Source organism: Alternaria arbusti (genome assembly GCF_024043155.1).
Source record: "Alternaria arbusti strain BMP 1465 chromosome Unknown scaffold_4, whole genome shotgun sequence".
Taxonomy (NCBI): domain Eukaryota; kingdom Fungi; phylum Ascomycota; class Dothideomycetes; order Pleosporales; family Pleosporaceae; genus Alternaria; species Alternaria arbusti.
The window spans coordinates 1201622-1227757 of NW_026249944.1; the positions used below are offsets into that span (position 1 = coordinate 1201622).

Below are 26136 nucleotides of genomic sequence, written 5' to 3' on the forward strand. Positions count from 1 at the left end.
GCTCGTCTTTTCGCATACACTGGGTCCTCATAAGAGCACAAATTTGCCCCTTGCGCGATGTACAACGCTCCACGTCCTTGGCGCTTTCTACGCGTACAAGATACTTTCAAAGTAACCTTGGAAATTTCGTACTCTTCTGTGTTCGCAAGGAGTCAAAATCGGAGTCATACCTCGCCCCACCTTTGTCACCTTGGTGAATGGATCAGCCCGGCTTTCAACTACTCTTTTTCTATTCGACGTTGGAACATGGTCCTACTATGAGGTCAGAACGGGCTGAGATAGACGCACTAGCAGTAATGGTTGTATTAATTCTTCAAATCTACATCAAGCAGCAACTGCAAAAGCTGCTTGGCGCAGCGGAAGCGCGCCGGGCTCATAACCCGGAGGACCTCGGATCGAAACCGAGAGCAGCTACATATTGTGCATGTTTATTTTATTTTTGCTAGACCTTTGCTCATGTAGTTGATCACCTACATCTCTAGGCCGGGGTTAAGCAACCCCTTTTTGCTACCCCCTTCGTCCATAGTCCCAACATAAACTGCTTTTATCACGGTCATGATAATCATACTTGCGAGATTATAAGCTGTGTCGTATGCCACTACTACGTTCTTTAGCGACCTCACTTTCTTTCAATGCAACACCTACCCTCCTCTGACACGCTTTAGGCATAAGTCACTATCTCAGTCCAGGTAGGACAGGGAACTAGAAAGACAGAAGATCAATGGGACAAATCACTCTTGACTTCTGATTCTGCTCCGACCAACTCTATCAGCACTACATCAAGTCTTGACAGTGGCCCAGGTACAGCCACTATCCTCCTCCCATCCTCTCCAAACCTTCTCACATTGCACTTTCCACTCCTTCTCCCCAAGCTGCCTTTCCACAAACTCGACAAGGCTCATCCGTCTACTCATCCACTCCCAGTATCCCCCTTCGACCCCTTCCTCCCCACCACAAGTCGCCAGCCAGGCTCCAGTCTTTGCGCCCTCATCCGTATCAACCGCGACATACCTTTCCGTCGTTTTGAGAACGGCGAAAAGAGGATTACTGAGCCATGTGTTCCAAGAGACGGCAAATTTGCCGAAGATAGGAGTAGACGTGAACCCGGGACTGAATGCATGTGCCGAGCGTCTGTTATTTGGCGTGAAGTCGAAGCGGCGCTGGAGGAGAGCGGCGAAGAGGACTTGGTGTGCTTTCGAGAGCGCGTATGATTGAAGGGTAGTTGTTCCTATACCAAAATACGCTTTTGTCTTGTGCAGAAGCTTCTGCATAACGCCACCCTCATCACCGGCGGCCTTGGATGCCACGCCTTCCAGATTCGGGCGCATCACTGTCTCTGCGGCGGCGTAGTGTCCAGTACTACTCGTGAAAACGACTCTTGCCTTCTCGCCCAGACATCCTTCGAGCAGATTTGTCATCAAGAAGCTGCCAAGGAAGTTCGTAACAAGAACCACGTCGCGGCCTTTCTCATCCTTAGTCTTCGAGCCTTCAGGCGTCCCCGCTATCCCAGCATTATGGCAAAGCATATCAATCTTCTTGCCCTCCTCTCTCCACCTCTCACAGAACGCACGTACACTCTCTAGATCCCCAACATCGAGTTTCCAGCAAAACACCCTTTTGCTAACCTCGGATCCGAGTTGCGAAACGATGGAAGCCACCGCTGCATCGCCTTTTTCGAGATTGCGGCAGGCGAGATACACAGTTGCGCCTTGTTTTGCGAGCGCAGTTGCGATCGAGAGACCGATGCCGCTGTTCGCACCTGTCACTATCGCAGTTTGGCCTTGTAGATCGCGGTGAGGAGGGCTTTGAGGTGTGTAAAGGCGTGCGAAGATGATTGTAAACATGGCCTTTGCCATGGAGGTGTAGAAGCTGAGGTAGTCGGATAGCGGCGCCATGTTGGAGTTTCACTAATCCAAAACTATCTTTGTGTGTACGGAGGTTTGAGCTGATACGAAAGCGGATCTCAAGAGGTAAATTCTGGCGCATGCTGCCTGCCTTGAGCATTTGAATAGGCGGAGGGCAGCACCGCCAAGGTTAGGTACTCAGGTCATGACGCGTACATTGGCTATCAAGCAGTCGCAACTTCCTGTCTAGATCACGTTGGGAGGTTCTGTACCAAGTACGATGGCTTCGCGTTGGATGGTTGAGTGATGAGATGCATGATATGACGCATTGTGATGGATCGTACGAGTGGAACAAGTGGGGTTGCGTTGCTGAAAGCGGCTAGCTTTGCGCACGCTTCCCGTCGCTGCAAGAAGGCTGACAGCTTGGAAGACGGCTACACCAAAACAGCGAAAAGTCTCGCATCATGAGACTGTCCACAGAGCTTCACGTGCAACGTTGTGCTGCATGCGTAAAGAGTTGGAAAAGCTAGGCTGTACCTTGCTCAGCCGTTGGCCAAGCGTATTGTTTGGTAGGTGCACTGGTTGAAGTCAACTGTGACTGCGTAGAAGCAACAACGCGACGAACTACGGACATTACCCGTTCACAGCTGACGATGTGCTGTCAAAGTATGACGCAGAATCGAACGGCCGTTTTGGCGCAGCGGGATGTGAGGACACCGTTGACGTGTAGTGTTTGCGTCTTGAAGAGGGGTGCATCATAGCTCGCTAATTGAAGATGCGGGAATTGAGGTGTTGAGGATAAGTAAACAAAATCAGAGTGACGTTGCGAGCGAAAAGGACGCGCGATAACACTCCTGAGCTTCAGCTCGCCCTGGTCTCCCACTTCTTCGATACAATTGCTGAAATGACCGAGAGCAAGACCCCAGAAACGCGCTGCCCAGCGCCACAAGCAAATACCACAGAAGCGACGTTGTGCCAAACAAACTCCCCAGCCGCAGTTAGTCCGACGGTTTCCTCCCAAGACCTCGATTCAGAAATATCCAGAGCCGCGCACCAAGTCCAGCTTATCGAGTTTCTCGGTGCGCATCAGCGATCTATCAAATACGCAGCATATGCTGTCGAACAGGCCCTTCGCGGAAAGCAATCGAACCGAATGTGCAGTGAAGATGTTGCTAGGAGATGGCTCTATACTGCCAAGGAAGAGATTGAGAATTGGTCAAAGCAGACGAAGCAGATGGTGGATGAAGTGGAGGAAGCTGGCAGCGTTAGGAGTAGCTAGACCTTGTGGGGATGGGCCAGAAGGCCGTGTGCTACTTCAAGGTGCTCGTTCATGAGTTAAACGCAAAGAGATGTGTAACGAGAGTTGGAGCTGAATGCGTCCGCGCGTGAGGTTTTTGTATCAGAAGACCCCCTCAAAGCCTAGATTTAAGTCCCTTTGACATCTTGATCTAATGTAGCGTCGTATATCAAGGCAGTGAACTGAAGAAGACACAAATTGGTTTGACATTGAAGGTTCATTGTTATTCCACGACCGAGAAGACTGAAACGGGCACCCGTCGTACCAAAGGCGGGCCGAGCTGTTCTACTCACGCCGCCCTACTATTTGTCGAGATGAGCTTGGAACATCTCAGGGTATCGATGACCTGAGACATGTGCCTTGCTAAGAGCTTCGTGAAGCTCTTCAGTCTCGGCTTCGGTAAGCTCTACGTACTTGGTGTTCTCCTGGACACGCTCCACTTTGGTAGAACCAGGAATAGGCAAAACACCCTGCTGCTGTACCCAAGCAATGGCGACTTGGGCGCTGGTGACCCCCTTCTTTTTGGCAACTTTCTCAACAGCACCAGCTAGCTCGACGTTCTTCTCGAAGTTGCCGGGCTGGAAGCGTGGGTAGAAACGGCGGAAGTCGTCCTGAGGGAGATCATCGAGAGTCTTGAACTGTCCGGTGAGCCAGCCGCGGTCGAGGGGACTGTAGCCGACGATGGGGATGCCAAGCTCGCGGCAAGTGTCGACAACGCCTGCCTCCTCTAGAGCACCTTGAGAAAACAGACTCAGTTCAATCTCAACAGCGGCGGGACGATGTACGGCGTGAGCACGGCGGACGGTCTGAGCGTTCACCTCGCTGAGACCATAGGAGCCAATCTTGCCCTTCTCGACCAGCTCAGCAAGCGCCTTGACAGTCTCTTCGATGGGAACGTTGGGATCAACACGGGCCGGCTCGAAGAGATCGATAGACTTGGTACCATCCAGTAAGGTCAGGCACTCGTCAACGGAGGCTCGAATCTGCTCCGGACTAGCGGTCGGTGACTGAGTGGCTCCATCGTAAGCGCCCTTGATGCTGAGCACAACGCGCGATGCATCTTCCGGGTACTTGGTAAAGTAGTGCTTCAGGAGCTGAAGAGAATTCGCATCTGGAGGCCCATAGAAGGTTCCCTACGAGGATGTCAGCCGATATTTGATATCCATGTTTCTGGCGCTGGTCGTACAGCGTTCCAAAAAGTGGCACCGTTCTCCAAAGCGGCCTTCATTGGCTTGATCGCCTCGTCATGAGTAATGCCACCGAAAAGCGTGAGGGCTGTGCAGATGATGTTTAGCAACTGTGACTGCGCATTGCCGTCGTTTGAATGGCAACTCACTCATCAGACCATAGCCGATGGGACCGACAGGCTTCCCAGCGATAGTCTTAGGGGCGGACGAAAAGGACATATTGCTTCCGTGTTGAAGATGAAGGTGAGATGTTTGCGAATTGAGATGAGATCTTTGTGCTAGACCAGTCCAGGGCAATGAGATAGATATATTCATTGTTGCTTCAATACGCGTCAGGCACCTTCTTCACCCGATTAACTCCGACAGGGCGGCCAAGCTGACACTGACTGAATATGCCGCGCCGGACATAAGGTATTACCCGTAATTCCGCACTGTATGTGAGTCTGACTTGCTCAATGACTGTAGTAACATAAGATATCTCGTTCAGCCCCGGCTGCGCTGGCTAACGTCTCGGCCGGTGTTTAATGCCCTCTCCGGGGCTTATTTCGTAACAGCAGCTCAATTCCTATTCTCGGCCGTCATGCTGGACGAACTAGCTAGGTCCTCGCCCAACGTTGACGCGGCAAAAGCTCTAGCAAACCGAATTCTTGACATCTTGCGGGAGCTGATCTTGAGAAGGTGATGAGTGTCTTTATGGTGGAATTCAGTTTGTCTTTCTTCTCTTTGGCTGGAGCGGCTTTTACTGTTCTTCCGGCTTTACTAGTTCCTCTGAAGGGATTGGAGCACTGAACATGGTATTCTAATCATGTGTATGTGTCTCCATATGGACGAGCAGTTGCTACAGCCGAAGCACAACGAGCTTTCAGAAGAGGGGGAAGGCGCCTTTAGCTAAGACTGGGGCCCGGCCATAGACCGGGCGGATCGGTGCGAATGGAGTGACAAAGCGGCTCACGATGGATGAGAACATAATGCGCGTTCGTGGTCGACGGGATGTTGGGCCACGACCTCGGGAATGTATGAAGGCGTGAAGGTGGTGCACGCCGCAGCTGCATCTTTGGGCTTCTGTCGCGGTGGACTGTGCTGGCCAATCAGAGCGACTCTCTCGACGCGACTGCTTACGTCATGATATTTGCGTTAGTGCGATGAGAGAACGCGTCTCGAGCGCTCGTGCTGTCCTAACCTTGGAATGCCTCAGTTGCTTTCCAAGATCCCATATTGCACGATGATGAGGTGCCACACCTTTGATGCTTAGGCTGAAGAGTCGAAAGCAAGTCACAAGCATAAAAATCTTGGCGCATGGCTCTTGCGCAACAGCCTGTTGCTACCTTCCGACGTCCACGAGAAGAGTCCATCGTGACTAGAGCGACGCATGCGCTCCATCATGCTGTCTCCCAGTTTCCTACACGACGCCAACAATGCTATTTACTAGGTGTGTTGCGGCTGTCATCGAAGTCTGACGTTGTTGCCGGATACCCGTCCGATCCGAACTCCCAAACGAACGGCGCCATCAGTGCGGGTCGGTGGGTATCGTCCTGTTTCAGCGCCAGTAACGGAAACGACACGATTGGACGTTCACCTCGAAGGAACCTGACAGCGGAACCCACATCCTGTCAACGCACGACAAGCCTTGGTTCAATTACAGAGTGGAACCTGCGAAATTGGGTGGCAGTCTCGATTTATTAGATGGACTTCCTCCCAGGCCGTTGTGCCATATTGCTGTGTCTGACTACGATATATCTTTCTTCCTTGTTGTTGTTCTTTTTGCTTTGCAGCTGCGCTGCGTCCTCTCATTACAATGCTTTTCAACTTCACCGACAACGCGCTAGCCGCTCGCCACATTCAAAACGATGCCGATGTCGAATATACCATCGACTATTGGGGTTATGCGGTTCGGAACTTCCCGTGCACCAATGATGCCGGGTCGTGCGAGTATCTTGATTCCGTTTACGGCAATCACCAAACCTCGATGATCTTTACCTTCATTTTCTGGGCTGTGCTTGGTGCGATCCTACTTGCGATTCTCATATCTCGACTCGTTCGACCGCGAAGAAAAGATGGTGCAAGACAGAGCCTGTTGTATCGTCTCGTCAGGCTGACATCTTCCACTGTACGACGGCATCTCATGCCTGAATGCTCGAAGGTATTCAGATACACTACGAGGTTGCAAGTCCTGATCCTGGCGCTGCTCTGCGTCTATCTGACAGTCTTTTCGTGAGTCAAAAGAGCCTTACGGTATAACGTAGCTGACGGTCAAAGTTTCACAGGGATCACCTACAAGACGTGGATTACACCAATCAAAGGCACCAACTTACACAACACCCGCAGCGGTATTGGTGGCTTTGCCGATCGCGTTGGTGCTTTCGCCTTTGCCTTGACTCCCCTGACCATCGCTCTGTGTAGCCGCGACTCTATGCTCAGCATGGTGACAGGTATCCCATATCAAAGCTTCAGCTTCTTGCACCGCTGGACAGGCCGCATCATCCTTGTGCAATCTTTCGTACACGCCATCATGTGGACGATCGTCGAAGCAAAGCTTTACCAACCCCAGCCAACAACGTACAGAGAATTCATCAGCCAGAAGTACATGATCTGGGGTTGTATCGCACAAGGCTTCATCACCTTCTTGTTTGTCTTCAGTCTCAGGCCGGTAATCCGCTGGACGGGTTATGAGTTCTTCCGCAAATCGCATCTCATCGTCGCTGGCCTCTACCTGGGAGCCTGCTGGGGCCACTGGGAGAAGCTTTCGTGCTGGATGATTGCATCACTAGCCATCATGGGCTTCGATCTGGTCGCCCGCAGCGTCCGCACTTGGCTCATACACACCGGATACAAGGACGGAAGTCTCGGTCTCGGTTTCCGCTCCATTCCAACAACCATGGAGACGTTCAAGGACCCAACCGGTACCATTATCCGCATGACATTCGCTCACAGCCACAAAGCCTGGGAGATCGGTCAGCACTACTATCTGACCTTCCCTGCGCTCAACATCTGGCAATCGCATCCTTTCACCCCGGCCTCCAATCCTACGAGCTCATCTCCGGTGCAAAGTCACACATACATCATCCGCGCTTGCAAAGGCGAGACTGCCAAGCTCGCTGCTCTTGCTGAACAAGCCGCCATGTGTTACCCGCGTCGCGATGCCTCCACTCCAGTCATAATGATGGGACCTTATGGCAGTGCCATCACAAACGACGAGGTCTCGAACGTTCTCGCTGTTTCCGGTGGTACCGGCATCACCTATACTCTTCCCGTCATCATGCACGCATTGAGCGATGCTTCTCCCGCGCGCAACATCGAACTTATCTGGACAGTAAGGCACCTCGAGAACCTTGCCTGGATCGCACCTGAACTGGCTTATCTGAAGTCACAGCTTGACGGTGCCGGTGCAGATCGAGCCTACACCGAAGACAAGCTAGAGAAGGCACCGATCGTGTCAGTGGAGGCGAAGAAGCGCTTCAGAATTCGCATCTTCGTGACTCGACCTGATACGACGAAGTACCAAAAGCCATCTCATCAGCTCCATGATGACAAAGATAAAGACTTCGGTGATGGAGGCTCGTTGTCGCAAACGTCTTCCATTGACTCCATGTCTCTCGACCGCAAAGTTGAGGAGCTCAGCCGCCAATGCCCTAACTTCACCATTACATGGCTGAATAATGCACGACCGGATATTCCCTCCTTGGTCGACACATTCATGACTGAGACGGTCGAGAAGGGTAGGACGCAGGTTATCGGCTCCGGTCCGCCTGAGCTGGGTACTCAGCTCAGGGCTGCCGTTGCGGCGAAGAACGTACCTGGGAACGTTTGGCGAGGTGATGAGGCGAGTGATGTTGAGTGCGTCTGGGACGATCGCATGGGATAGGATGATAGATGGATATTCCTTGATTACTTTCGCTGTAGATATTTGAAGCAAAATGTGCATACAAAGAGACACGCCAGTCTCTCAACTTATTACACTGGGCCTTACTTCTACGCATCCTTATCAACTGTCTGCGCACCACGCCAACCTAGGAAAAAACTGAACAGCCTGGAGCCTACATTGGCGCTGGGTCACCGCCTTTGCAAGGTTTTGGCTTAATGTAGCCTGCAGACCTGTTCAGCTTTTTTCTTGTATGAGGTGGCACGGTCAAGACAGCTCTGCCCTCGGCCTCTCCACTGGCACATCATGCAACTCGCTCATCTGCGCCATATGTCCTCCAGATGCACCGCCATCAGTCTTCAGGGCAGGAACCTTTTCTGCTTCTGCGTGTACAAATTGCGGTTCCGATGCGGCTTTGCTCCGCTTGCGCTTGCGCAGTGTGCAAAACGTTCCAAGCAGGATGAGAGTTATCCCAACGACCCCACATACAGATCCTATCGCTATCTTCGCGCCTATGGGCAGACCAGGATTCGTGCTCTGGGGTGGCGAGGAGGACGCTGTTGCGCTTGGCCTCGTTTCGCTGCTAGTGAGAGCTGGAGTTGAGCTGGTAGCAGCGCTAGAGGTCGATGAGGACGTAAAGAGGGCGGTACTGTATTGCGACCAGACTGTCAGCGAAAGACGTTTCATGGAAGAACCGTAGCGGTAACGGGAAAGGATGTAACTGACCTGCTGATCGTCGAACTCGATGAAGACGACAAGGCTCCCGCATCTTCGATCGCAAATCGTCCGTTGAAGGTGTAGGTGCAGTCGTTCACGCCTGCATCACAGATTGCCATGAAATAGTTGTCTTTTCCTGCAAGCACACCAGATGGTATCCATGTATAACTGCCGTTGTTAGGCGTCTCATCTAGAGCTATCAGCTTTCATCCCAATACTTCTTGCGCCACTGAAGCCTGGAGGTCAGAAGAGTCTTACTTGTTATTAACACCGCGGTTGTATCAGCGAAGCGAAGATCAATCGACACGGGACTTGGAGTGCCATTGGACCATGAAATCAGGTACGGTTCTTCGGCTTCGATGACTTCGCCGGCTGCAGGGCTACTCATGGGATTGTTCCCATCGCCATGAGCGACGCAAAAAACCAACAAAAGAGCGAAGAGCTGTTTGAACAGTATCATGACTGATGAAAAGTTATTGCTGGGGTGGAAAAAGTTTGGTGTGCGCGTCGCGTGCCATGCCCCGGTATGTGTACCTACCCCTAAAGGAACCGCATTGCTGCAACTGGGGAGCTCAAGTTGGTGCGGCTGAAGATCGCCTGTGGGGGTGGTATTAGATTTGCTAGGCTGGACCAATACGCAGTAAGATTGTGTAGTGCAAAGGCGCAGTGGCTGTGGTGGTATTCCTAGGCGTTCTTCCTGCTGGCTCGAATTAGTATCGCGCACGGCTCAATACAGTGACCATTGGAAATGAGCGATAGCGAATCTCATATAAATAAGATCTTGATTTTGGTTGCCTCATGTCGGTTATCTGGTACGACAAGCTAGAGAATGGCATTTCGTGGCTGGTTTCAGCCTTGCCGCATGAGTTCAGCTCTCTCTGCGAAGTTACCCGGAAGCCCTCGCTTTCCCATCACCGTTCACATGTAACGAGATTCTCATGCCACAGCTGTTCTATCCATGTTCAACTCTTCTCTTCGCACGGTCTACAGCTTCTTCGTGCTCGGTGAAATAATTGAGTGAGCGTGTGCATCAACAACGCCAGCATACTGACGAACTTGATATGGGAGAAGTCTTCACCAAAGGCATTTCCACAGTCCGACGGACTACAGGCAGAAAGCTGACATCGCTGGCGCAACATGTTTCCCCGCTGTGGATAGCTCCGCTGCCAATGGAGAAGGCTGTTCAGCGCGATGGCCGTACATTGGCGACTCTACCCAGTATGTATAGCCATTATGATTAAGCTTATGCAGGTGTTCGCTGGGATAGGGAGGGCGCGATCGCCAACTTCGAGACGCCGAGAAGTGGTATAGGTAGGTATGCTTGAGGACGGCCGTAATGCGAGGACATATGCTAATGGTGTCGAACTTAATTAACGTTAGTGGTAGACAATAATGAGTTCAATGGGAGACGTACCAGATCAACGCGACGACGGATGATGTGTTAATCGAGCCTTGGAAGCCAGCAGAATTCCACACATCGCCATTCGTGACTACATTGTACAATTTTCGAGCAAGCCTCTATTGTAAATGCAGCTCAGCAGTAGGTAGTAGCAATGCAATGCAATGCCTAGAGGGTTATTTGCGGTATTACGCCCGGCGAACTTGACGACGCAGACGTTCCCAAGAGTCCCAAGGTCTCATTCTTATCAAGTACATGTGTGAACACAGTCTCTCTGGTAGCATCTACTGTGATGCTCTGATTTGATGGGCGAGAACGTAGAGTCGGAGTCTAGCTCAACTGATGCAGTGGGTGGTTGCGCGCGTCCTGGCAGGAGCTCACACGCGTTCACGATACGCGTGGAAAGAGGTCACGGTCAACATGCTCAATGTGGGCGCAACCCAGTATTGGGGTGTTCGGTAGGCAAGGATCAACAGAGTCTCTCATGAAAGAGCTAATAGTGAGCTATGCATTGTACATAGACTCTGGAGAGAAGCCGCAGCTGCAGACCCGGAGTTGGTGTTCGGGGCTTTGACGTTGGCTTGGCGCCGACGCGTGAGCAACACGACTTTGGAAGGTTGTCCACTGCCGCACGCAAGATGCTCAGCAGCGTTATGGCAGCTCGCCAGCAAATTTTGGCATTGGGCATCTGCGATATGCTACGTCTCTTCGCTCACTCTTCTGGAAATGGGAACGCGTGCAAATCCTTCCATGAGATCGTTCAATTCAGCGCGCGGCGAGCAGATACAGAAACGCAGTCCATATGCAAAAACGACCTCGGGATTATGCACCCTACGAACCCCACGAACCCTCGCGATGCCTCCAGCACTGGCTGCTCCTGCGAAGATCAATCCACATAAAGACGAATCGCATGCCAGGTAGTGCGTACTTTCCATAAGGAGGCGAAGGTACCGGGCTATTCGAGAGACATCTCTCGCTCCCACACCTCCAAGCTGTTGTTGTCGGACGGTTCGTCATCGTCAAAGCACATCCACTCCTCGAATATTGCGTCAGGGCCTCCTACCATCGAATCATCCACATCGATCGGGATGATCGCGCCGATTGCATGCTTGTCTTCCACGTTCGTTCCTCCAGGTCCGCCACCACCATCATGTATTCCAACGACTGAAGCCCATGACGCATGGTTCCTCCTTGTAAAGTCCTCGCTGGGTTCCGACGAATGTTGAACATTTCCCTCCACAGCCATATCTAAGGGTGGGAGAACGACCTCGTTCGCATTGTCTGCGCGATCGCGCGATGCAGTCCTTGCACCATGGGCTAGCAGAAGATTTACTATGTAAGCACGCTCTTCCTTTTCCTTGTCCCTGGCCCGGTCGTATCGTTTGTTGGCTATCTCTATGGCATTTTGGTTGTGCCAGGCACAATTTGACTCTTTAGTGAGGTCGATTTGTTTGTGGTGGAGTAGGAGCTCTATGATGCCGACCTTTCCAGAGTCCACGGCGACATGTAATGGTGCTCGATCGTGCCGGTCCCTACGATTGACATCCACCATGGGCTGGGTGTAACTGTCGTACGTTTGGGCATGTTCAAGTAGGAGCATTGCCAAACTGAGGTCGCCAGCATAGGCAGCTCGATGCCAGAGATTGTGATCCCGGGTTGGAAGAGACGCTATTTCGAGTAATCCTCTTTCCAGAATATCGACGCGCTTTCCAGACGGCTCTGTCGCAACATCCAAGCTTTGGCGGGTAGTATTCAAGGGGACGCTTCCGTAGTCCAACACAATTTCTAGTAGACACCAGTGCGCCCCCAAAAACGCTTCCAGTAGCAGCGAATCACGACTGTTCATCACATTATTTCGATCGATCCGGTCATCGCTCAGTAGTACGCTCAACGTCTTGGCATGCCCTCGTTGCGCTGCCGCCTGCCACAAGCTAATCCTTGAGGGACCAAAGACTCGATTGATATCGACATCCTGTCGAAGTAGCAAGAGCGCTGCCGCATCCATGTGTCCACCGTATACAGCGTTTTGCAGTGGCGTCCTCCGAAGGTGAGATGCGTCCTGGGCATCGACATCGAGCCCTTGCTTGTCGAAGGCTTCGAGCATCAGCCGTATGACGCCTACATGTCCTTGGCGACATGCAAGATGTAGAGATGTAGTTGCCTTTTTTCGATGCCCCTTCCTGCCGTCGATAACAATATCAGAGCATCGAAGAAGCTTTTCGACAACCTGGACATGTCCTTTCCAAGCAGCAATACCCAGCGGCGATGACAGCTCATGGCGAACCATCAGGTCAAGATCAATGGCCTCAAATTCGAGCAGAATGCCTACAATCTCGCTTTTCCCCCCGGCAGCGGCGAGGTAAAGAAGACTGCGCTTTTCCCAAGGGGACGTAGCAAGAGCCGTGTTGACATCCAACTTTCCAGACCTCAGCAGGCATTCCAGCACGGCTTTTTGATTTTTAGAAATAACTCGAAATACCCCTGATTTACCCTCCTCCTCGATCCATTGCTGAGTGATCTCGGGTAGCAACAATAGTGTAGCCATAGATGCTGTATCGGGGGAATTGGCTGCGATCTCGAACAGTTCACGACCAACCAACCTAAACATGAGTTTGTCGCAGATTTCCCAAGCAGTCTGGAAAAGGTGGGATTGGTTTGTCCGGACTGTGGCGCATAATTCATGTTCGGTAATATCGACTCTTTGCACAAGTAAATTGAATGTGGAAGTGCATCGAGCTAATATCGCTTCGTGTAGAGGTGTTCTTCTCTATTGAGCTGTTAGCACGAGTAATAAGATGTTTTAGAACTGGATTGGCAAAGCATAGTAAGAAAGCTACATACTAGTAATAAGTTAGCAAGATATCTTAAGAGCTATTCGTGGCGGATACTTCACCCTTGCTGTTTACAATATTTGATCGCGCTCCCGACTCGAGGAGAAGATAAATCATATCGGTCTGGTCGGCTTTGGCAGCGCAATGCAAAGCGGTGGACTCGTCATCAGCTTGCGTCGAGATGTTAACGCCTGACTGCAAGATAGCTTGCACGAGCCCAATATTGCCTTCCGACGCTGCCTGCATCAGCGTGTGGGTACCTGCTGTCGATGAGGCACTTTGGGCATTCAAGGGCACATCGAGTGGGCTTGCCGTCAGGACGTCATGCGGCTTTGCTTGACCACGACCTGATCTTCTCTTAGGAGGGCCAACAGACAATTCTGGATGGCAGTTCCGGATATGTTAACGGATATTATCTTTGCGAGAAGCTCTGAAGGAGCAGCCCGTGACGACACATGCATGTCGGGCTATGCCAAGTCGGTGGCGTGCCTGTACATGTCTGGTGAGGTCGGAACGCAGAGCGAAACCTCTTGTGCAATCATTGCACCGGAAGGGCTTTGTATGCGTCTTTAAGTGTTGGCTGGCTATGTTTTAGTGATTTATGCAAGCGCACGAAGTCGTGAGCCTACTTGTAGCGCCCCAAGGTTTCAAAACGCTTAGAGCATTGTTCGCAACGGAAAACCTCGCTCGATTCCATGCTTTGAGTGTTGAGATGGATGTGTGAGCATTCCAGAGTTATTATCTGTAAGGATGGCTATTTCACCGTCTGTGATTTATTGAGGGTCTGTAAGCTGAGGCTGAGGGCTCAAGAGCAGCCAATCATCAGGCTGAGAAGCGCCCTCTATGACAGGCATTGACAACGCTACAGCATTGGGCGCCTCTTTTACCAACTCCGCGTCCGTTGCATGTTCCCTAGCCCTCAGTTGTCTTCATGCAAATTTTGTCCTCGCCTTTCCAACCTCCTCCCTTCTCTTTCCATATCTCGCTGATCGATTCACCTACGACCGACGACCACTCATCGAGCTAAACTGCTTCTCCTGTACGCTTCTATCAACACGGTGTCACGATTATCGTCCACAAAACTTCGGCTATGAACTTGAGAGACCCGCGCGACATTCTTACGTCCGAGGACGAGATGGCATCTTTCGACTTATCCAACGAAATCACCCACGGCTGGAATCCTCAAGCTACGTCACCCATAGGTGGAGGAGATGCATGGATGAAAGGCGGCGCAACAGATCACAGGTAATTTTTTTTCTGACAGGCAAGTTATGCCTTTTATCAGGACAACCGTGATTTCGTGCAGGCCACGAACGACCCGCAGGAGCTTGGCAACCCAATCATCGATTGGGCTACCCTTGTCACCAACAACGCCCAGGACGCCCCTCTTGGAGATACCAGCGGATTCGACCATGCCATTGACTGGACCCTGTCCAGTGCCGTTGATCCCCCGCTAGACAACAGCTTCTTTCTGAACACGGGGGCAACTCACCAGTACAACACTGCCCTGAATCCATCTACGTACCCGGGAGTACTCTCTGGTTATACCTACCCTGTCATCGCTCCGGCTGCTACAAACCCTCTTGCACCACCAAATGCATCTTCTGGTGCGCATGTCGGCGCCCAGCACCGTATTATCGACACCCGCATCCGTTGCACCGCACCTGGATGCAGCAAGACTTTCCGCCGTGTTGGCGATTGCCGCCGCCACATGCGCAAGCATCAAGCTCCTAAGCTGATCTGCATCGTCGAAGGATGCGACATGAAGTTTACACGTCTGGACAAAGTTCGCGATCACCTTCGCCAGGGCCACAAGATTGTCTTGTAGGCTTCGAGCGTCCGGTGTTCTTCTGGTACACGAACCAAACGGGAGGGGATATGGTAGTGGGCGACTTGATCGAGTCTGGTGTGTTGGGTGGCACGTTGGATCTCTGTTTCTTACCAGATTGTAACCTTCCCTTCAGTCAGTCGTTACCTAGGGACAAATATGGTTGGCGTTGGTGTTATCGATAAAAAATACAACAGTCATTACCGAGAAACTTGATCACCAAGATGCTATTGCTTTTGCTATGTTCGTGAAGGAAGGCTGAGATCGCAGGCCGGGGGTGACGCGAGGATCGGGCCGATCTATGTAGATCGATCCCTCCAAAAGCTGCCCCACCTAAATCTATGAGGACACCAACACCAAACACCCTGAAGCCTACGTCGGCGCCAGGCTTTCTAATTTGCTTCTTCTATCCCAACGTAGTTTTCAGACCTGAATGCTGCCTTATATGAGACGGCACCCGCCGGAATTCTGTATATTAGCGTCTTTATCCAGCCTCATGAAAGGAATACCTATACAGGTGCGTTCAGGAGACAACTGTTTTATTAGGAAACCAAAAGGCTTCCGTACTACACGATCTATCCCCAAACCAAATCAAACCGCCAACCTATCAAAAGAGCCTCTCCAAGAAGAGAAATTGAAAGCAACGTTGCGCCCATCTTCGGCTGTGTCTGCTGGAAGCTTGTCCCATTCCAACGTTCCCGTGACGTGTTCAGTGAAGTACCGAGCTCGCACACCAAGCTCATCTCGAACCAGCACCAAACCAAACAATTGCTGAGCATCGGAAAGACAGGAAAGATAGACCAAAGGCTACTCCTAGATGCTGCACAAGAAAGAAGAAACATCATCGTTCATAGTAGAGAACGAGCCGTGAGAGCGGATGTCAGCGACCTCACCAGTAGTAGCAATCTCGCCGTTTCCATTTCGGCAACCGGTATCGCTATGAGCTAGTCAGCTTATGCAATCCTAGACCCAAACTCTGCAATCACTTACTTGTAGAAGATGCAGTTATGGCCGTTTGCCTTGAGCGAGCTGACCTTGTCGTTCAGCCTTCCGGCACCCTCTGCTGGATGTTAGCTACCAAGTTGTAGAGACTGGAGGTGTTGGGAAGGACTTGCCGCAGATGCCAAAGTGGAAGTTCACATTGAGGCAATCGTTGAAGTTCTTGTTGGAGCAGAGCTGGACGCTGGGGTTGAGCTGCCTCTGCTGGATCGAGGCGGCGAAGGTGGCCGAGGAGGCGAAGAGGGCGAGGATGATGGTCTTGGAGAACATGTTGTTGAGTGGGGATGAGTCGATTGAAGACTTGAAGTGGGAAGATGTGATAATTGAGTGTTTGAAGGTGATGATTGTAGATGATGAGAGATATCTGTTTTCTGCGGAACTCGTTCAGTTCTTATAGCTTTCGCAGCATCTTCAACCCATCCCCCTTTCATGTCTAAAACATCTTCTGGCACTGTCTTTGACCCCCAAAAGCATAGCCATGAGCAAATATCGGCGATATCTCATCGCTGAGACTTGGATACGAGCGTGACTGATTCGAGCAAATGAAGCCAAGTATGCTGAGATGGTGTTGCAAAGGCCCTACACCTCACCGACAAGTAATCACCTCGAGCAGGTCTAGCATGACAAAACATCGCTTGGGCATACCATGATGGACGCAAGATGTGAAGTTCGAAGTAACATGCTTGGCAGCCGTTGGATTAGTATACATCGGAGCACTACCAAGACCGTGCTCGGGCCGGTCTGATCAGTCGAGCGGATCCAGAAAGACGGACCGATCCAGGTAGTCGGAAGACCCTGGATGACCCTGAATCGTAGAGCTGACATGGTGGAGACGGTCCTAATGCAGGTCATAAGTCTAGATTTGTGCCTTGCTATGGACAGAGTGGGGATAGCGAGGCAATTCTGATGACTGATACTCAGCGGTGAAGAGAGCTAAGCTACCTATTCGGTCAGCGATCCAAGCCCTTGGAACTTACATAGTTACTGCATTAGGCAGTGGCTGTACTTTTTGTAATTTCGTATCAGTGCTGGGCATGCTGCTTCTGTCAGTGAATAGACCCGAACTCAGCGAAAGCGCGAGCAGTCCAAGGCCTTAGGGCTGATTCGAATACGGCCTCAGTAACAATCGTATGCTTGGTTATCTCTCATCGTCGCGTTGCATTCTGCTTCTGTGCAAGTAAGCCAGATCCCAGTAAGAACGTGAGCGGAAGGCCATCAATTGTTGTGTCCGTATCCGACGGAGGATACTTTGTCTCGGTAATCAGGCATCGTGGCAATGTATGTTGGATGAAGCTGTCAATATAAGTACCGGAGGCAAAGCTCGCTTTCAATACCAGCTCGATACTTCACTCTCTTTCCAAAGTATCTTCACCATAACCCTTCCAACATTCACTTTCAATCCACAGCCTTCATCAGCTACCTACCTCACCATGACTGCCTCATTCCTCAAGCTATCTCTCCTTGCTACTGCCAGCATGGCTGCAGCCGCCAGCGTCAATGCGACGGCCAACATCGACATCGACGTTTCTTTGGGAGCAATCCCCATCGAGGTCATTGCCGAGAAGGTCCATGTTCCAACCAAGGCCATGGTCGACCTCCTCAACACCGTCGACTATGTCACGATGACCGTGGAAGACTGGTGCCCCCTCCTGCAGCAACCCATTGAAGCCGTCCAGGCCTGGCCGAACCACGTCAAAGAATACGTCTTCACTGAACTCTCGCTCGAGGTCTCAGCCTTGGTCGCCCCGGAAGCCGCCCGTGTCGACGCTGTAACCGAAGTCAAGAGCAACAAGCTTGCCGCTCGCAACGACTCGGTCCGTCGCATGGAGCGTCAGGCGCTTGCCCTTCACGATGCGCGTATCAAGTCAGGCCGAAGCGGCTGCTTCCAGAACTGGGCATGTGGCTCTTGCGTCGTTGCTGCCGGGCTTGCAGGCGCTTCCGGTATCGCTGGATGCACTGGCGCTGCTTTGGCCGCTGTTGAAGGCACCGCTGGCTTTGCTCTCGCCGCAGTCTATGCTGCCTATGTTGAATGCACTGCCAAGGTTGGTGGTGCTACTACCGCCGCCATTGGTGTTTGCCACTCTGGCCTCTAGTTCGATACTGTCGGATGATTCGCGGCTAATGTAGTGAGGTAAGACGTCTGCTTCCTCTTCACCTTGCAGTAAGATTCTCGTCTAACGGTATCATAGATTGTCCAGAGGTTTCATTACGCCAGATCTGTTGGGCGGTTTTGAGCAGAAAACAAGGGGCTACTTGTGGCAAGATTTTGTGGATCGGCGATGTAGCCACCGTGTCTGTATTTGGTCGACGTTTGGTTTGGTTAGTGTTTCGATGCTTCGATTCGAATTAATGGGAGTGAGTGGTCAGATGGCTGTTGGATGTTTAGACGAGGAATTCACCAATACTCACCCGTGTCCCGTGTTCCGAGTATCACCAGCCCTAACGCGCGGTGACATGCATGTTGCACGTCTTCTCTCCGCTTAGAGACGTCGACCGCGCCATTCCCACCTATTGAATGGAGCCATCTCCACAGCAAGCATGTCAGCGATCAGCGCAAACCCTTGCGGCTCGTCGCCATCGCCCTTATTGTTGATTGAGCTGCACGAGAAGCTGCCATATGCGGCTAGAGGGCCCCGCAAGTCTGGACCCTGAAAAGACGTCACCCGCCAAGATATGATGGCATAGCATCAGCCGCTATTGCTCAAATACATGGCAGTCGCTTAGGACTGATGTGAACGAACAATTACGATTCTTTTTGCTGCACCTGCATACCAAAGACCCTGAACGTTCGGTGCGGTCCTTCTACGGCCTCTAGGGACTACCCAGCTAACTGATAGACAGGGACCAGTACCCTCCAATCACACTATTCGACACGGCACCGCCCAGGCCCTAATAGTACTTCACAGACTTCACGTACGTTTACGCTTTCAAGGTATCCAGGATGTCTTGCAGCTTACTAAGAGATGACAGCACACACCGTCTTCACCATGAGTTCACGACCATCTCTCATGCCGCCCACCGAGGGCTCCTTCCTCTCATCGGGCGCCTTCACTCCCTCTGGCCTCACACCCAATACACGCTCCGAAGCCGAAGCCGCCTTCACCTCCAACAGCGCTTCGCAAACCGATGCGGCTGCTCCCGACCCAAATCTTTTGCCCCTGATGGGGGCCGGTGGAGGAAACGAAACAACAGACAATGGCCCAACTGAAGCTGTCCGCGCTTACACTGGCTACCGCCGCCCTGGCATGGCTCGAGCAAGCTCAGCGAACTACGAGAACGCACTGAAGCGAGCGCAGCAAGCGTCCGTCTCGTCCGACTTCTCCGCCGACTCTGAAGTACCCGACAACGTCACTACGGGCCAAACAGTCGCGTCGCCTACAGGGTCCACTCCGTTCCCTCCTCCCGGCCAAGGTGTAGTGCCGCTCAACTATGGCTCTACTCCCGTTGGCGCCGCTCAAGGCGAAGCAGTCAAGAAGACTCGTTCGCGTGGCTTGAGTCTCAGTGGCCTTGCCCAGCAGCAGGGCTGGAGCGAGCAGGATTACAAGCGTGTATACAGCGCCGACTTGCTTGCTGAAGAACCGAAGAACAGCGCTGGATATGGCTCAGGCCCGAAATAAGAGGCGAGCATGACATCACGGTGCATGACGGCGTTCATGCAGATCAACACTCAGCCCAAGGGAATAGCGGTCATGATAGGACCGCTAGCTTGCTACCACTGCTATTACATTTACCATATCATGAGCTTCATGCAAGGCGTTGGGTGGAGTTCTGCCAAAACATCGAGGTCGCAGGCCGACGATCCTGTTTAATACATCGATTATGATCCAGTGCATTTCACTATCCTTATTGACATGAACGCGATAAGGGCCATAAAGCGTGAGGAATAGCACCTACTAACTGCGCAGCATCACATTGCCCTTCTTTGCCATCTTTCTATACTTCTCGCATCTCAGTCTGTTGTTGCACCTGTATGCCTCTCCACCCTCTCTACACTGCTCTGGTCCCACGCAGCATGTCATATCTCTGCATTCGGTCCAGCAAGTCCTTCGCCCGCATGTCTCCTTACATACTTCCTTGAACCCTTCGTTCCTAGCATGCAGTCTTTCGCACTTTGCTTCGCATTTGGTGTGAGCATTACCCATGTCACAGGTCTCCAGACATGTGTCGCGAAAGGCATTGCAAACCCGAGAAGAGGCCTCGGATCCACCCGATGCATACTTGAGTGATAGTGAGCTCGAGTTCTGCGTCCCCGAGGAACGGAAAGGTAAGGCACAAGAGCCAGTCTGGCAATACGTTGGGGTGCTAGCCCGACAAGACTCCACACAATCTCCATCCGGTGCAAGGGAAGCGTTGATCTCTTGCCATGTTTGTTGCTGACATTGCGCATGGTTCTTGAAGCAATTCGGCCAGCGTAGGCTGTCCGCGAGAGCGTCGAGTGTAGGTGGAATACACCTATCGTGTATGCATCTAACCCAGGACTTCAGACAGTCTTTGCATTCCATCGTATGAGCCGGTTCAAGAAGGCCAGCCCGATCAGCGAGGTCTTTGCAGATTTCGCGCTCGCATGCCCCGTTGACGCCGCAGTGTAAGGGACCGGCTGTGCAGAGCTGAAGCTCGCATTGTAGAGTCCGCTGGTGGTCTGTTGTGTGGAGAGGGTACGGCGTTGCGAGTTCATGCCATGGGAGATTGGATTTCATTTTGCGTTCGTGAGGTCTTTCGCAGTCATTCAGGTATAGCTGACAGCCCGTACACGTTGTCACTTCCGTGTCGCCCGCCTTTTTTCTTGCTTCCGCATTCGCTATCCGGTTGAGCTCTACATTCTGCAGAGACAGGATAGGAAAGCGACCGGTGAGGCTGACGTCGCAAAACTCGCACTCTGAGCATTCCAGATCGCTGCACAGGTCGTCGGCTGTGTTTTGATGCGATAACGAGCTTGGAAGTACGAGGTCTTCAGCAGCGTCGCCCATGAGCGAGCGATAGTCGGCGTAGCATGAACGGTCGCATGTTTGCTGTTTCGACCCTCGAATGCCTAATAAGGAGGAGAAAGACAGTGCGCGTACAGTGAACGGAAGAGATAAGAGGATGGCTGCTTTCGGTATCAGCATGGTGGCGGATGGGATGTGTTGGTTCGGGTTGATCGTTGCGAAACGAAGCTTGAACGTGAGTCTGAATCTTTAGAAGTCAAGGAAATAGCCTACTGTCAAGCGAGCCACTGAAGCTTTCACTCAATATTAGAGATGACAGTGAGTCCTAACTGAGTTGCTGGTGGAGCTTGAGCGCGTCACGTGACTCGCGCTCATGACGAGAATCTCCAGGTCTGTCCCTTTTCACTCCTGCTTTCGCTTTTCCAATCCTCCTTTTCAACAAGTCGCTTCCATTCTACTTCAATAAAATTCCCGCATCCGATACAATCAGACTTGATTGAAGCAAGCGCGTCTAGACCACGTTAGTCGTGCCTGCCTCGTGGAGTTGCTGCCCATCGGAGTGCAAACACTCAGAGCGGAGAAGCTTGGCTGGATGTTGAGGACCCAGGGTATGGTATTGTATGCTAACTGATAGGCTGTAAGTTGAACGACGGCGCCAATGATCGAGAAAGCGGTCAATCACTCGCTCATTTGGACGTTTGTCAGTATCGGGGTAGCTCTTTCCCTCACTACCGACCTATCACCTGCCTCAAATCATGAGGCAGTCGTTGTAATTCCACTGCCAAAGCTTTAGCCTAGTGCTTTTTTCCACATCAATGTGCTGTTCAGTCACCTACATTACTTCCCTCCTGCACCATTACCTCCAATTCTCTCCTCCTGCCCCTGCCCCTGTCACGACTATCACCTCACTCTACACGCTCACTGAAGATGCGAGTTAACAAGATCCTCGTGGCTCTGTCCGCAATCCTACCTGTTGCACTTTCTGCCAGCATTCCATCCCCAGAGGGACCCTGCCAGCCAGACACCCGAATGTGCCGCGAGAACGGCTTGTTGCAGTGCAATTACCAAGGTGAATGGAATCTAGTACGAGCATGTGGCAACACAGCGGTCTGTACCATTGACGTCGACGACCCCGATGATCGCGGCTCTTGTCTCGAGACAAGTTGCGACAACATCGGCGAAGAGCGCTGCCTCGGCAACGAGTGGCGTCTCGAATGCAACAACGAGCACCAATGGAAAGTCGTCGAAGCATGCCCTGTACCCGGAGTATGCAACGCACTCATGAACAAGACTTCCTGCGCGACCAAGAACTTGCCGCCAACGTACCCTGGTCCTCCGACCCCTCCACAGCCCGAGCCGTGCCAGACAGTGGAAGAGGTGCGATGCTCAAAGTGGTCCAGCGGTCTTCACTACATCGAATCCTGCAACTATGACCAATTCTGGATTGCCCGCACAACATGTGGACCTCAAGACTTCTGTATGTACTGGGTGCCCGGTAAAAAAGTCGTTTCAGGCAAGGTGAAATGTATCTCTATGGCCGGTATCCCGCCCACTGTTCCTCCTCCCAAATCCCTTGACTCTCGGTCGTGGATTTCGCAAGGAACTCCAGATGCTCATAAGTATTGCGATACTGGCACGTCTCGCTGCTCTGGCAACAAGCGTCAGGAGTGTGTCGACAACGTCTGGAAATCTACTATGTGTCCTAAGACTTCCGAATGCGTCAGGCATGACGATGTCGTGCAATGCTGGATGAAGCCACCTACTCCACCGACCGTACCCGAGCCATGCACACCAGGCGATCGAAAGTGCGACTCCGACGCATACGCTCTCATGATTTGCGGAGACAACGAGATGTGGCATACCGAGAAGAAGTGCACCACTTACGGAGACTGCATCACTGACAGCCCAGGCCAAGCGCATTGCGAGACAGGTGGTGTAGGTCCGTCGAATGTCCAACGTCAAACCAACAGCACCGAATGTGCCTACGGGGATTGGGCCTGCGACACCCACCAGCGCTTCATGTACAAATGCGCCAAAAACGGTACATGGTCGGTGCCGTACCAGTGCAGCAGGGCCGGTGGCTGCCAACCCGAGGGACCTACAGATGCTTTCCCCAAGGGAAGGATGACATGCGCGGGCTTTCCGAAGTACTTGTACCCTTACCCTGACAACAGAGTGTGTGAAACGGTCAGAAGCTGCGAGTACATGATGTATCTCTACCCTACTGCTGTAAGTGTCCCCCTTCCCTGCGCGTTCTCTTCTACTACGACGATGCACCTGGGCCTTGCGAACGATGACTAATGCGCGACAGGGCTCGCCTGATGCTGAGACCAAGGAGAAGTACCGCAAGAGCATGTGCGCGGATGAGGCTGTAAGTGGACTATCATCATGATTAGATGGAGTGGGCTAACTTTCTTGCAGTGCATGGACTGCGATCGCTGCACTTACAAACTCGGACATGGAGAGGTGCTACAACCTGATTTGCGCACTCTCCTCCATGGATCGCCGGTGCCCAACAATTTTGACTAGTAATCATGAAATGCGGGACTGAAGCACTATGTCAGCTTTTATACGACAGAGTCAGTTGGTGTTGGGATTGGTGTGTATTGGACAGTACACGCAGCCTAAGAAGTATGTCAATATGCTTTCTCAATGGCGGAATGTCTTACCTTGGGTAAACCTATCAATAGTCATCTGCAACCTTCTACCAAGATGAATGGCTTACCAGCTCAATTACGAGTTTCAAGCGAGTGACACTCATTTGATATGCCTTTCCCTTACCATTCACTATCCACCTCGACGTCATAACATCTTTCACAACGCCGACGCGACTGATCAACACTCTCACCCACCTCTTGACCCATCACTCAGTTACCACGCATTCCTCTCCCAACACACGAACCAGACAACCATAACAACAACCGCGCAAACATGCACCCCATACTCCTACTCCTATCCACCCTCCTCATAGCCCCCCTCGCCTTCGCCGCAACACCAACCACAAACCCCCGCACTACAACCTACCGATGGATCCCCAAACCCGCAACCCTGCTATCCGAGATCCCCGGATCCGGCGTTTGTGACGAGGAGATTGAGTATTGCATGAAGGTACGTATCCGCCACTGAGACCAGAGAAAGAGATTCATTGCTGGATTCGAGCTGACGGTTTGACAGACCAAGATGGGTTTGACGCGACAGCTACAGATGCAGCAGTGTAAGCTGTGGGCTTGTGCGTTTCATGATACGGTAAGCCGGGTTGGTGAAGGATGGGGATGTGAAGTTGGCTAATATGGTCGTAGTGTCCTGGTACTAGGTACTGTGATGTTGAGTACACCCTCTAGCGACGTTTACGGGCGTGCTGTGAGAGAGATAAGCGTAAACTGCCTGGTGAGAATTTGGGACATATATGCATGGATGGTGTTAGACAGTCGCAGAAAAGACCAGCCATCTGGAACAAAATGAGGAATTGGTCACTGATGAATGTGAAGTATCTCTATATGAGCCAAAGGACCCTTCAAACTTTTGTTCCTCTTGCTGCGCCGATCTTTCCTTAGCGCCATGCTATGCTCTGAAACCACTTTTGTTGTATCCGCAACTCCTGATGCACCATTCATGCTGGGGCCCCGAGAAACCTCATCAGGTACCCTCCCAACGGTCCAAGAAGCGGGTATCCCGTGTTGTGACCTCCATTCCTGCCGAGCCACAGGGCATAGGCACCCACTACCATGGCAAGACCAACAGCCCCGTACCGGCGGTGGTACCAAACACGCAGGTTGATATACCGGATGGTCTTGACGGCCTGTCTCAGGGTCTGCGCGCGGCGGAGGTCCTGCTCCTGCTGCAAAAACAGCATCTCGCCATCTTCCAAGGTAAGATGACGCAGACTGTTGTTTGTCGCAGACGATTTGAGTACGCTGGAGGACGAGATGCGCCACCACTCCCAACTGTTGAGCGACGCAGGAGGTAATCTCTCGTATAGCTCAACGGTCCGAGCGATGTGGAACTCGACGTCGAAGGGCTCTGGGAGCTTCCCTAGCATGACATAGAGTATGTCTTCGTCCTCCTTCTCGTACTCCAGCAGCTCCTCCCTCTTGGATAGCACCACAGCTGCGAAGAGGTATATGGGCATGACGGCATGTCGAGCCAAGAAGAAGTCAAACAGCCTCGTGATATCCTTGTAGTCTTGTATATTGTGGGCGAACATGGTGATTGTTCCGGCGAGCGCGAATGACGGCTGGCTTTTGGGGAGATGCTCATACAGGACGGGATCGGCGGCACGGAGGATCGGTCGCAGCAATTCGAGCTGGGCGAGGGCTGGGTCGAGCGACGACAGCATAAAGTCGCGAATGCGAAGCAGGCTTAGTCGAGCAACTGCAGCGGGGGCATGTTCCGGGCCGAGGACGAGTAGGAAGACCTGGACGATATCGTGGTAGCCCTGGAAGTAGCAGAGCGTGGGGTGATGGCGCAGGACGTCGAGGATGACATCGGAGAGCTGCTCCTTTCGACGATTGAGCTGCTTCTCAGATTCTGGTCCTATTAGTATGAAACACAAGTTGGCTCGCTTGTATGCGACATACCATTCCTGGGGTAGTAGACAAACGCGCGGTTGACGTCCAAGCCAACCTGATGCTCATCCTTGTGCTCGGAGAGATGTTTCCATGGCTCCTTCTCTGAATCCTTGTCAGAGCATCCTAGCAAGAGAGGCCCTATAGTTGTCAGCCTAGTGTGGGGATGCGTGCAATGGGAGGCCTACAAGCAGTGCAACGCAAGATATCGCTGACAAGGCCAGATGGACTGGTCGCGAGGTCTACCAGAGCGGTGACGTCGCCATTGTCGATTGCGGCGCGCACCAGAGACTCCTTCTCCTTCTCGGCAGGCGTGAGGTGGGGGACGGGGGTCGCGTGGCGCGTGGGCAGGCTGCCAGAGCTCACTGAGCGCGACACGGAGCCAGAGGGAGTGCGTGATGCCATGACAGTGCCCGCATTTCGAGACGTGCCCTCAGTACGCGGCAGCGGCAAGAAAGAGCTGGATCTGGGGCGCGATGACGTGGCCAACGTGGGCCCTTGTGTGCGCAGGAGAGCGCAGGGAAGAGATGCAAGAGGGTAGCAAGATGTTTGTTAAGGAGCTACATGCTGTTGCGCGTGGGCGTCCCAGCTGCCGGGTTGACGTGACGGGTCGCGCCTTCCTCCTTGTCCAACCGAGGCGCTTGGCACCCCACCGAATTGTGAAGGTCAACTACCGGCACTTGCC

The 26136-nt window shown here is 52.4% G+C and overlaps 9 protein-coding genes and 1 non-coding gene across 10 annotated transcripts; 6 read left to right on the forward strand and 4 right to left on the reverse strand.

Moving 5' to 3' along the window:
* The first annotated feature begins 342 nt into the window (after positions 1–342).
* On the forward strand, positions 343–414 carry J4E86_004050. Its single transcript has one exon. It is a non-coding gene; the product is annotated as a tRNA-Met (tRNA).
* A 365-nt stretch (positions 415–779) lies between these two features.
* Positions 780–1895, reverse strand: J4E86_004051 (uncharacterized protein; the record flags this gene model as incomplete). Its single annotated transcript, XM_051444598.1, has 1 exon — positions 780–1895. The coding sequence occupies one exon, from the start codon at positions 1893–1895 to the stop codon at positions 780–782; it is 1116 nt and encodes a 371-aa protein (XP_051304223.1).
* A 1548-nt stretch (positions 1896–3443) lies between these two features.
* On the reverse strand, positions 3444–4547 carry J4E86_004052 (uncharacterized protein; the record flags this gene model as incomplete). Its single annotated transcript, XM_051444599.1, has 3 exons — positions 3444–4274; positions 4328–4416; positions 4478–4547. 3 exons carry the CDS (start codon positions 4545–4547, stop codon positions 3444–3446), a joined length of 990 nt encoding a protein of 329 aa, XP_051304224.1.
* A 1903-nt stretch (positions 4548–6450) lies between these two features.
* J4E86_004053 (uncharacterized protein) lies at positions 6451–8190 on the forward strand (the record flags this gene model as incomplete). Its single annotated transcript, XM_051444600.1, has 2 exons — positions 6451–6539; positions 6585–8190. The coding sequence occupies 2 exons, from the start codon at positions 6451–6453 to the stop codon at positions 8188–8190; spliced, it is 1695 nt and encodes a 564-aa protein (XP_051304225.1).
* Positions 8191–14224: 6034 nt separating this feature from the next.
* J4E86_004054 (uncharacterized protein) lies at positions 14225–14962 on the forward strand (the record flags this gene model as incomplete). The annotated part of the gene is made up of 2 exons (XM_051444601.1): positions 14225–14379; positions 14404–14962. 2 exons carry the CDS (start codon positions 14225–14227, stop codon positions 14960–14962), a joined length of 714 nt encoding a protein of 237 aa, XP_051304226.1.
* A 986-nt stretch (positions 14963–15948) lies between these two features.
* Positions 15949–16231, reverse strand: J4E86_004055 (uncharacterized protein; the record flags this gene model as incomplete). The annotated part of the gene is given in 3 exon segments (XM_051444602.1): positions 15949–16022; positions 16041–16053; positions 16103–16231. The coding sequence occupies 3 exon segments, from the start codon at positions 16229–16231 to the stop codon at positions 15949–15951; spliced, it is 216 nt and encodes a 71-aa protein (XP_051304227.1).
* Positions 16232–17391: 1160 nt separating this feature from the next.
* J4E86_004056 (uncharacterized protein) lies at positions 17392–18139 on the forward strand (the record flags this gene model as incomplete). Its single annotated transcript, XM_051444603.1, has 2 exons — positions 17392–18053; positions 18124–18139. The coding sequence occupies 2 exons, from the start codon at positions 17392–17394 to the stop codon at positions 18137–18139; spliced, it is 678 nt and encodes a 225-aa protein (XP_051304228.1).
* An 809-nt stretch (positions 18140–18948) lies between these two features.
* Positions 18949–19578, forward strand: J4E86_004057 (uncharacterized protein; the record flags this gene model as incomplete). Its single annotated transcript, XM_051444604.1, has 1 exon — positions 18949–19578. The coding sequence occupies one exon, from the start codon at positions 18949–18951 to the stop codon at positions 19576–19578; it is 630 nt and encodes a 209-aa protein (XP_051304229.1).
* Positions 19579–21813: 2235 nt separating this feature from the next.
* J4E86_004058 (uncharacterized protein) lies at positions 21814–23278 on the forward strand (the record flags this gene model as incomplete). The annotated part of the gene is made up of 3 exons (XM_051444605.1): positions 21814–22739; positions 23061–23115; positions 23198–23278. 3 exons carry the CDS (start codon positions 21814–21816, stop codon positions 23276–23278), a joined length of 1062 nt encoding a protein of 353 aa, XP_051304230.1.
* Positions 23279–24496: 1218 nt separating this feature from the next.
* On the reverse strand, positions 24497–25856 carry J4E86_004059 (uncharacterized protein; the record flags this gene model as incomplete). The annotated part of the gene is made up of 3 exons (XM_051444606.1): positions 24497–25413; positions 25464–25592; positions 25640–25856. The coding sequence occupies 3 exons, from the start codon at positions 25854–25856 to the stop codon at positions 24497–24499; spliced, it is 1263 nt and encodes a 420-aa protein (XP_051304231.1).
* Between the last annotated feature and the right edge of the window lie 280 nt (positions 25857–26136).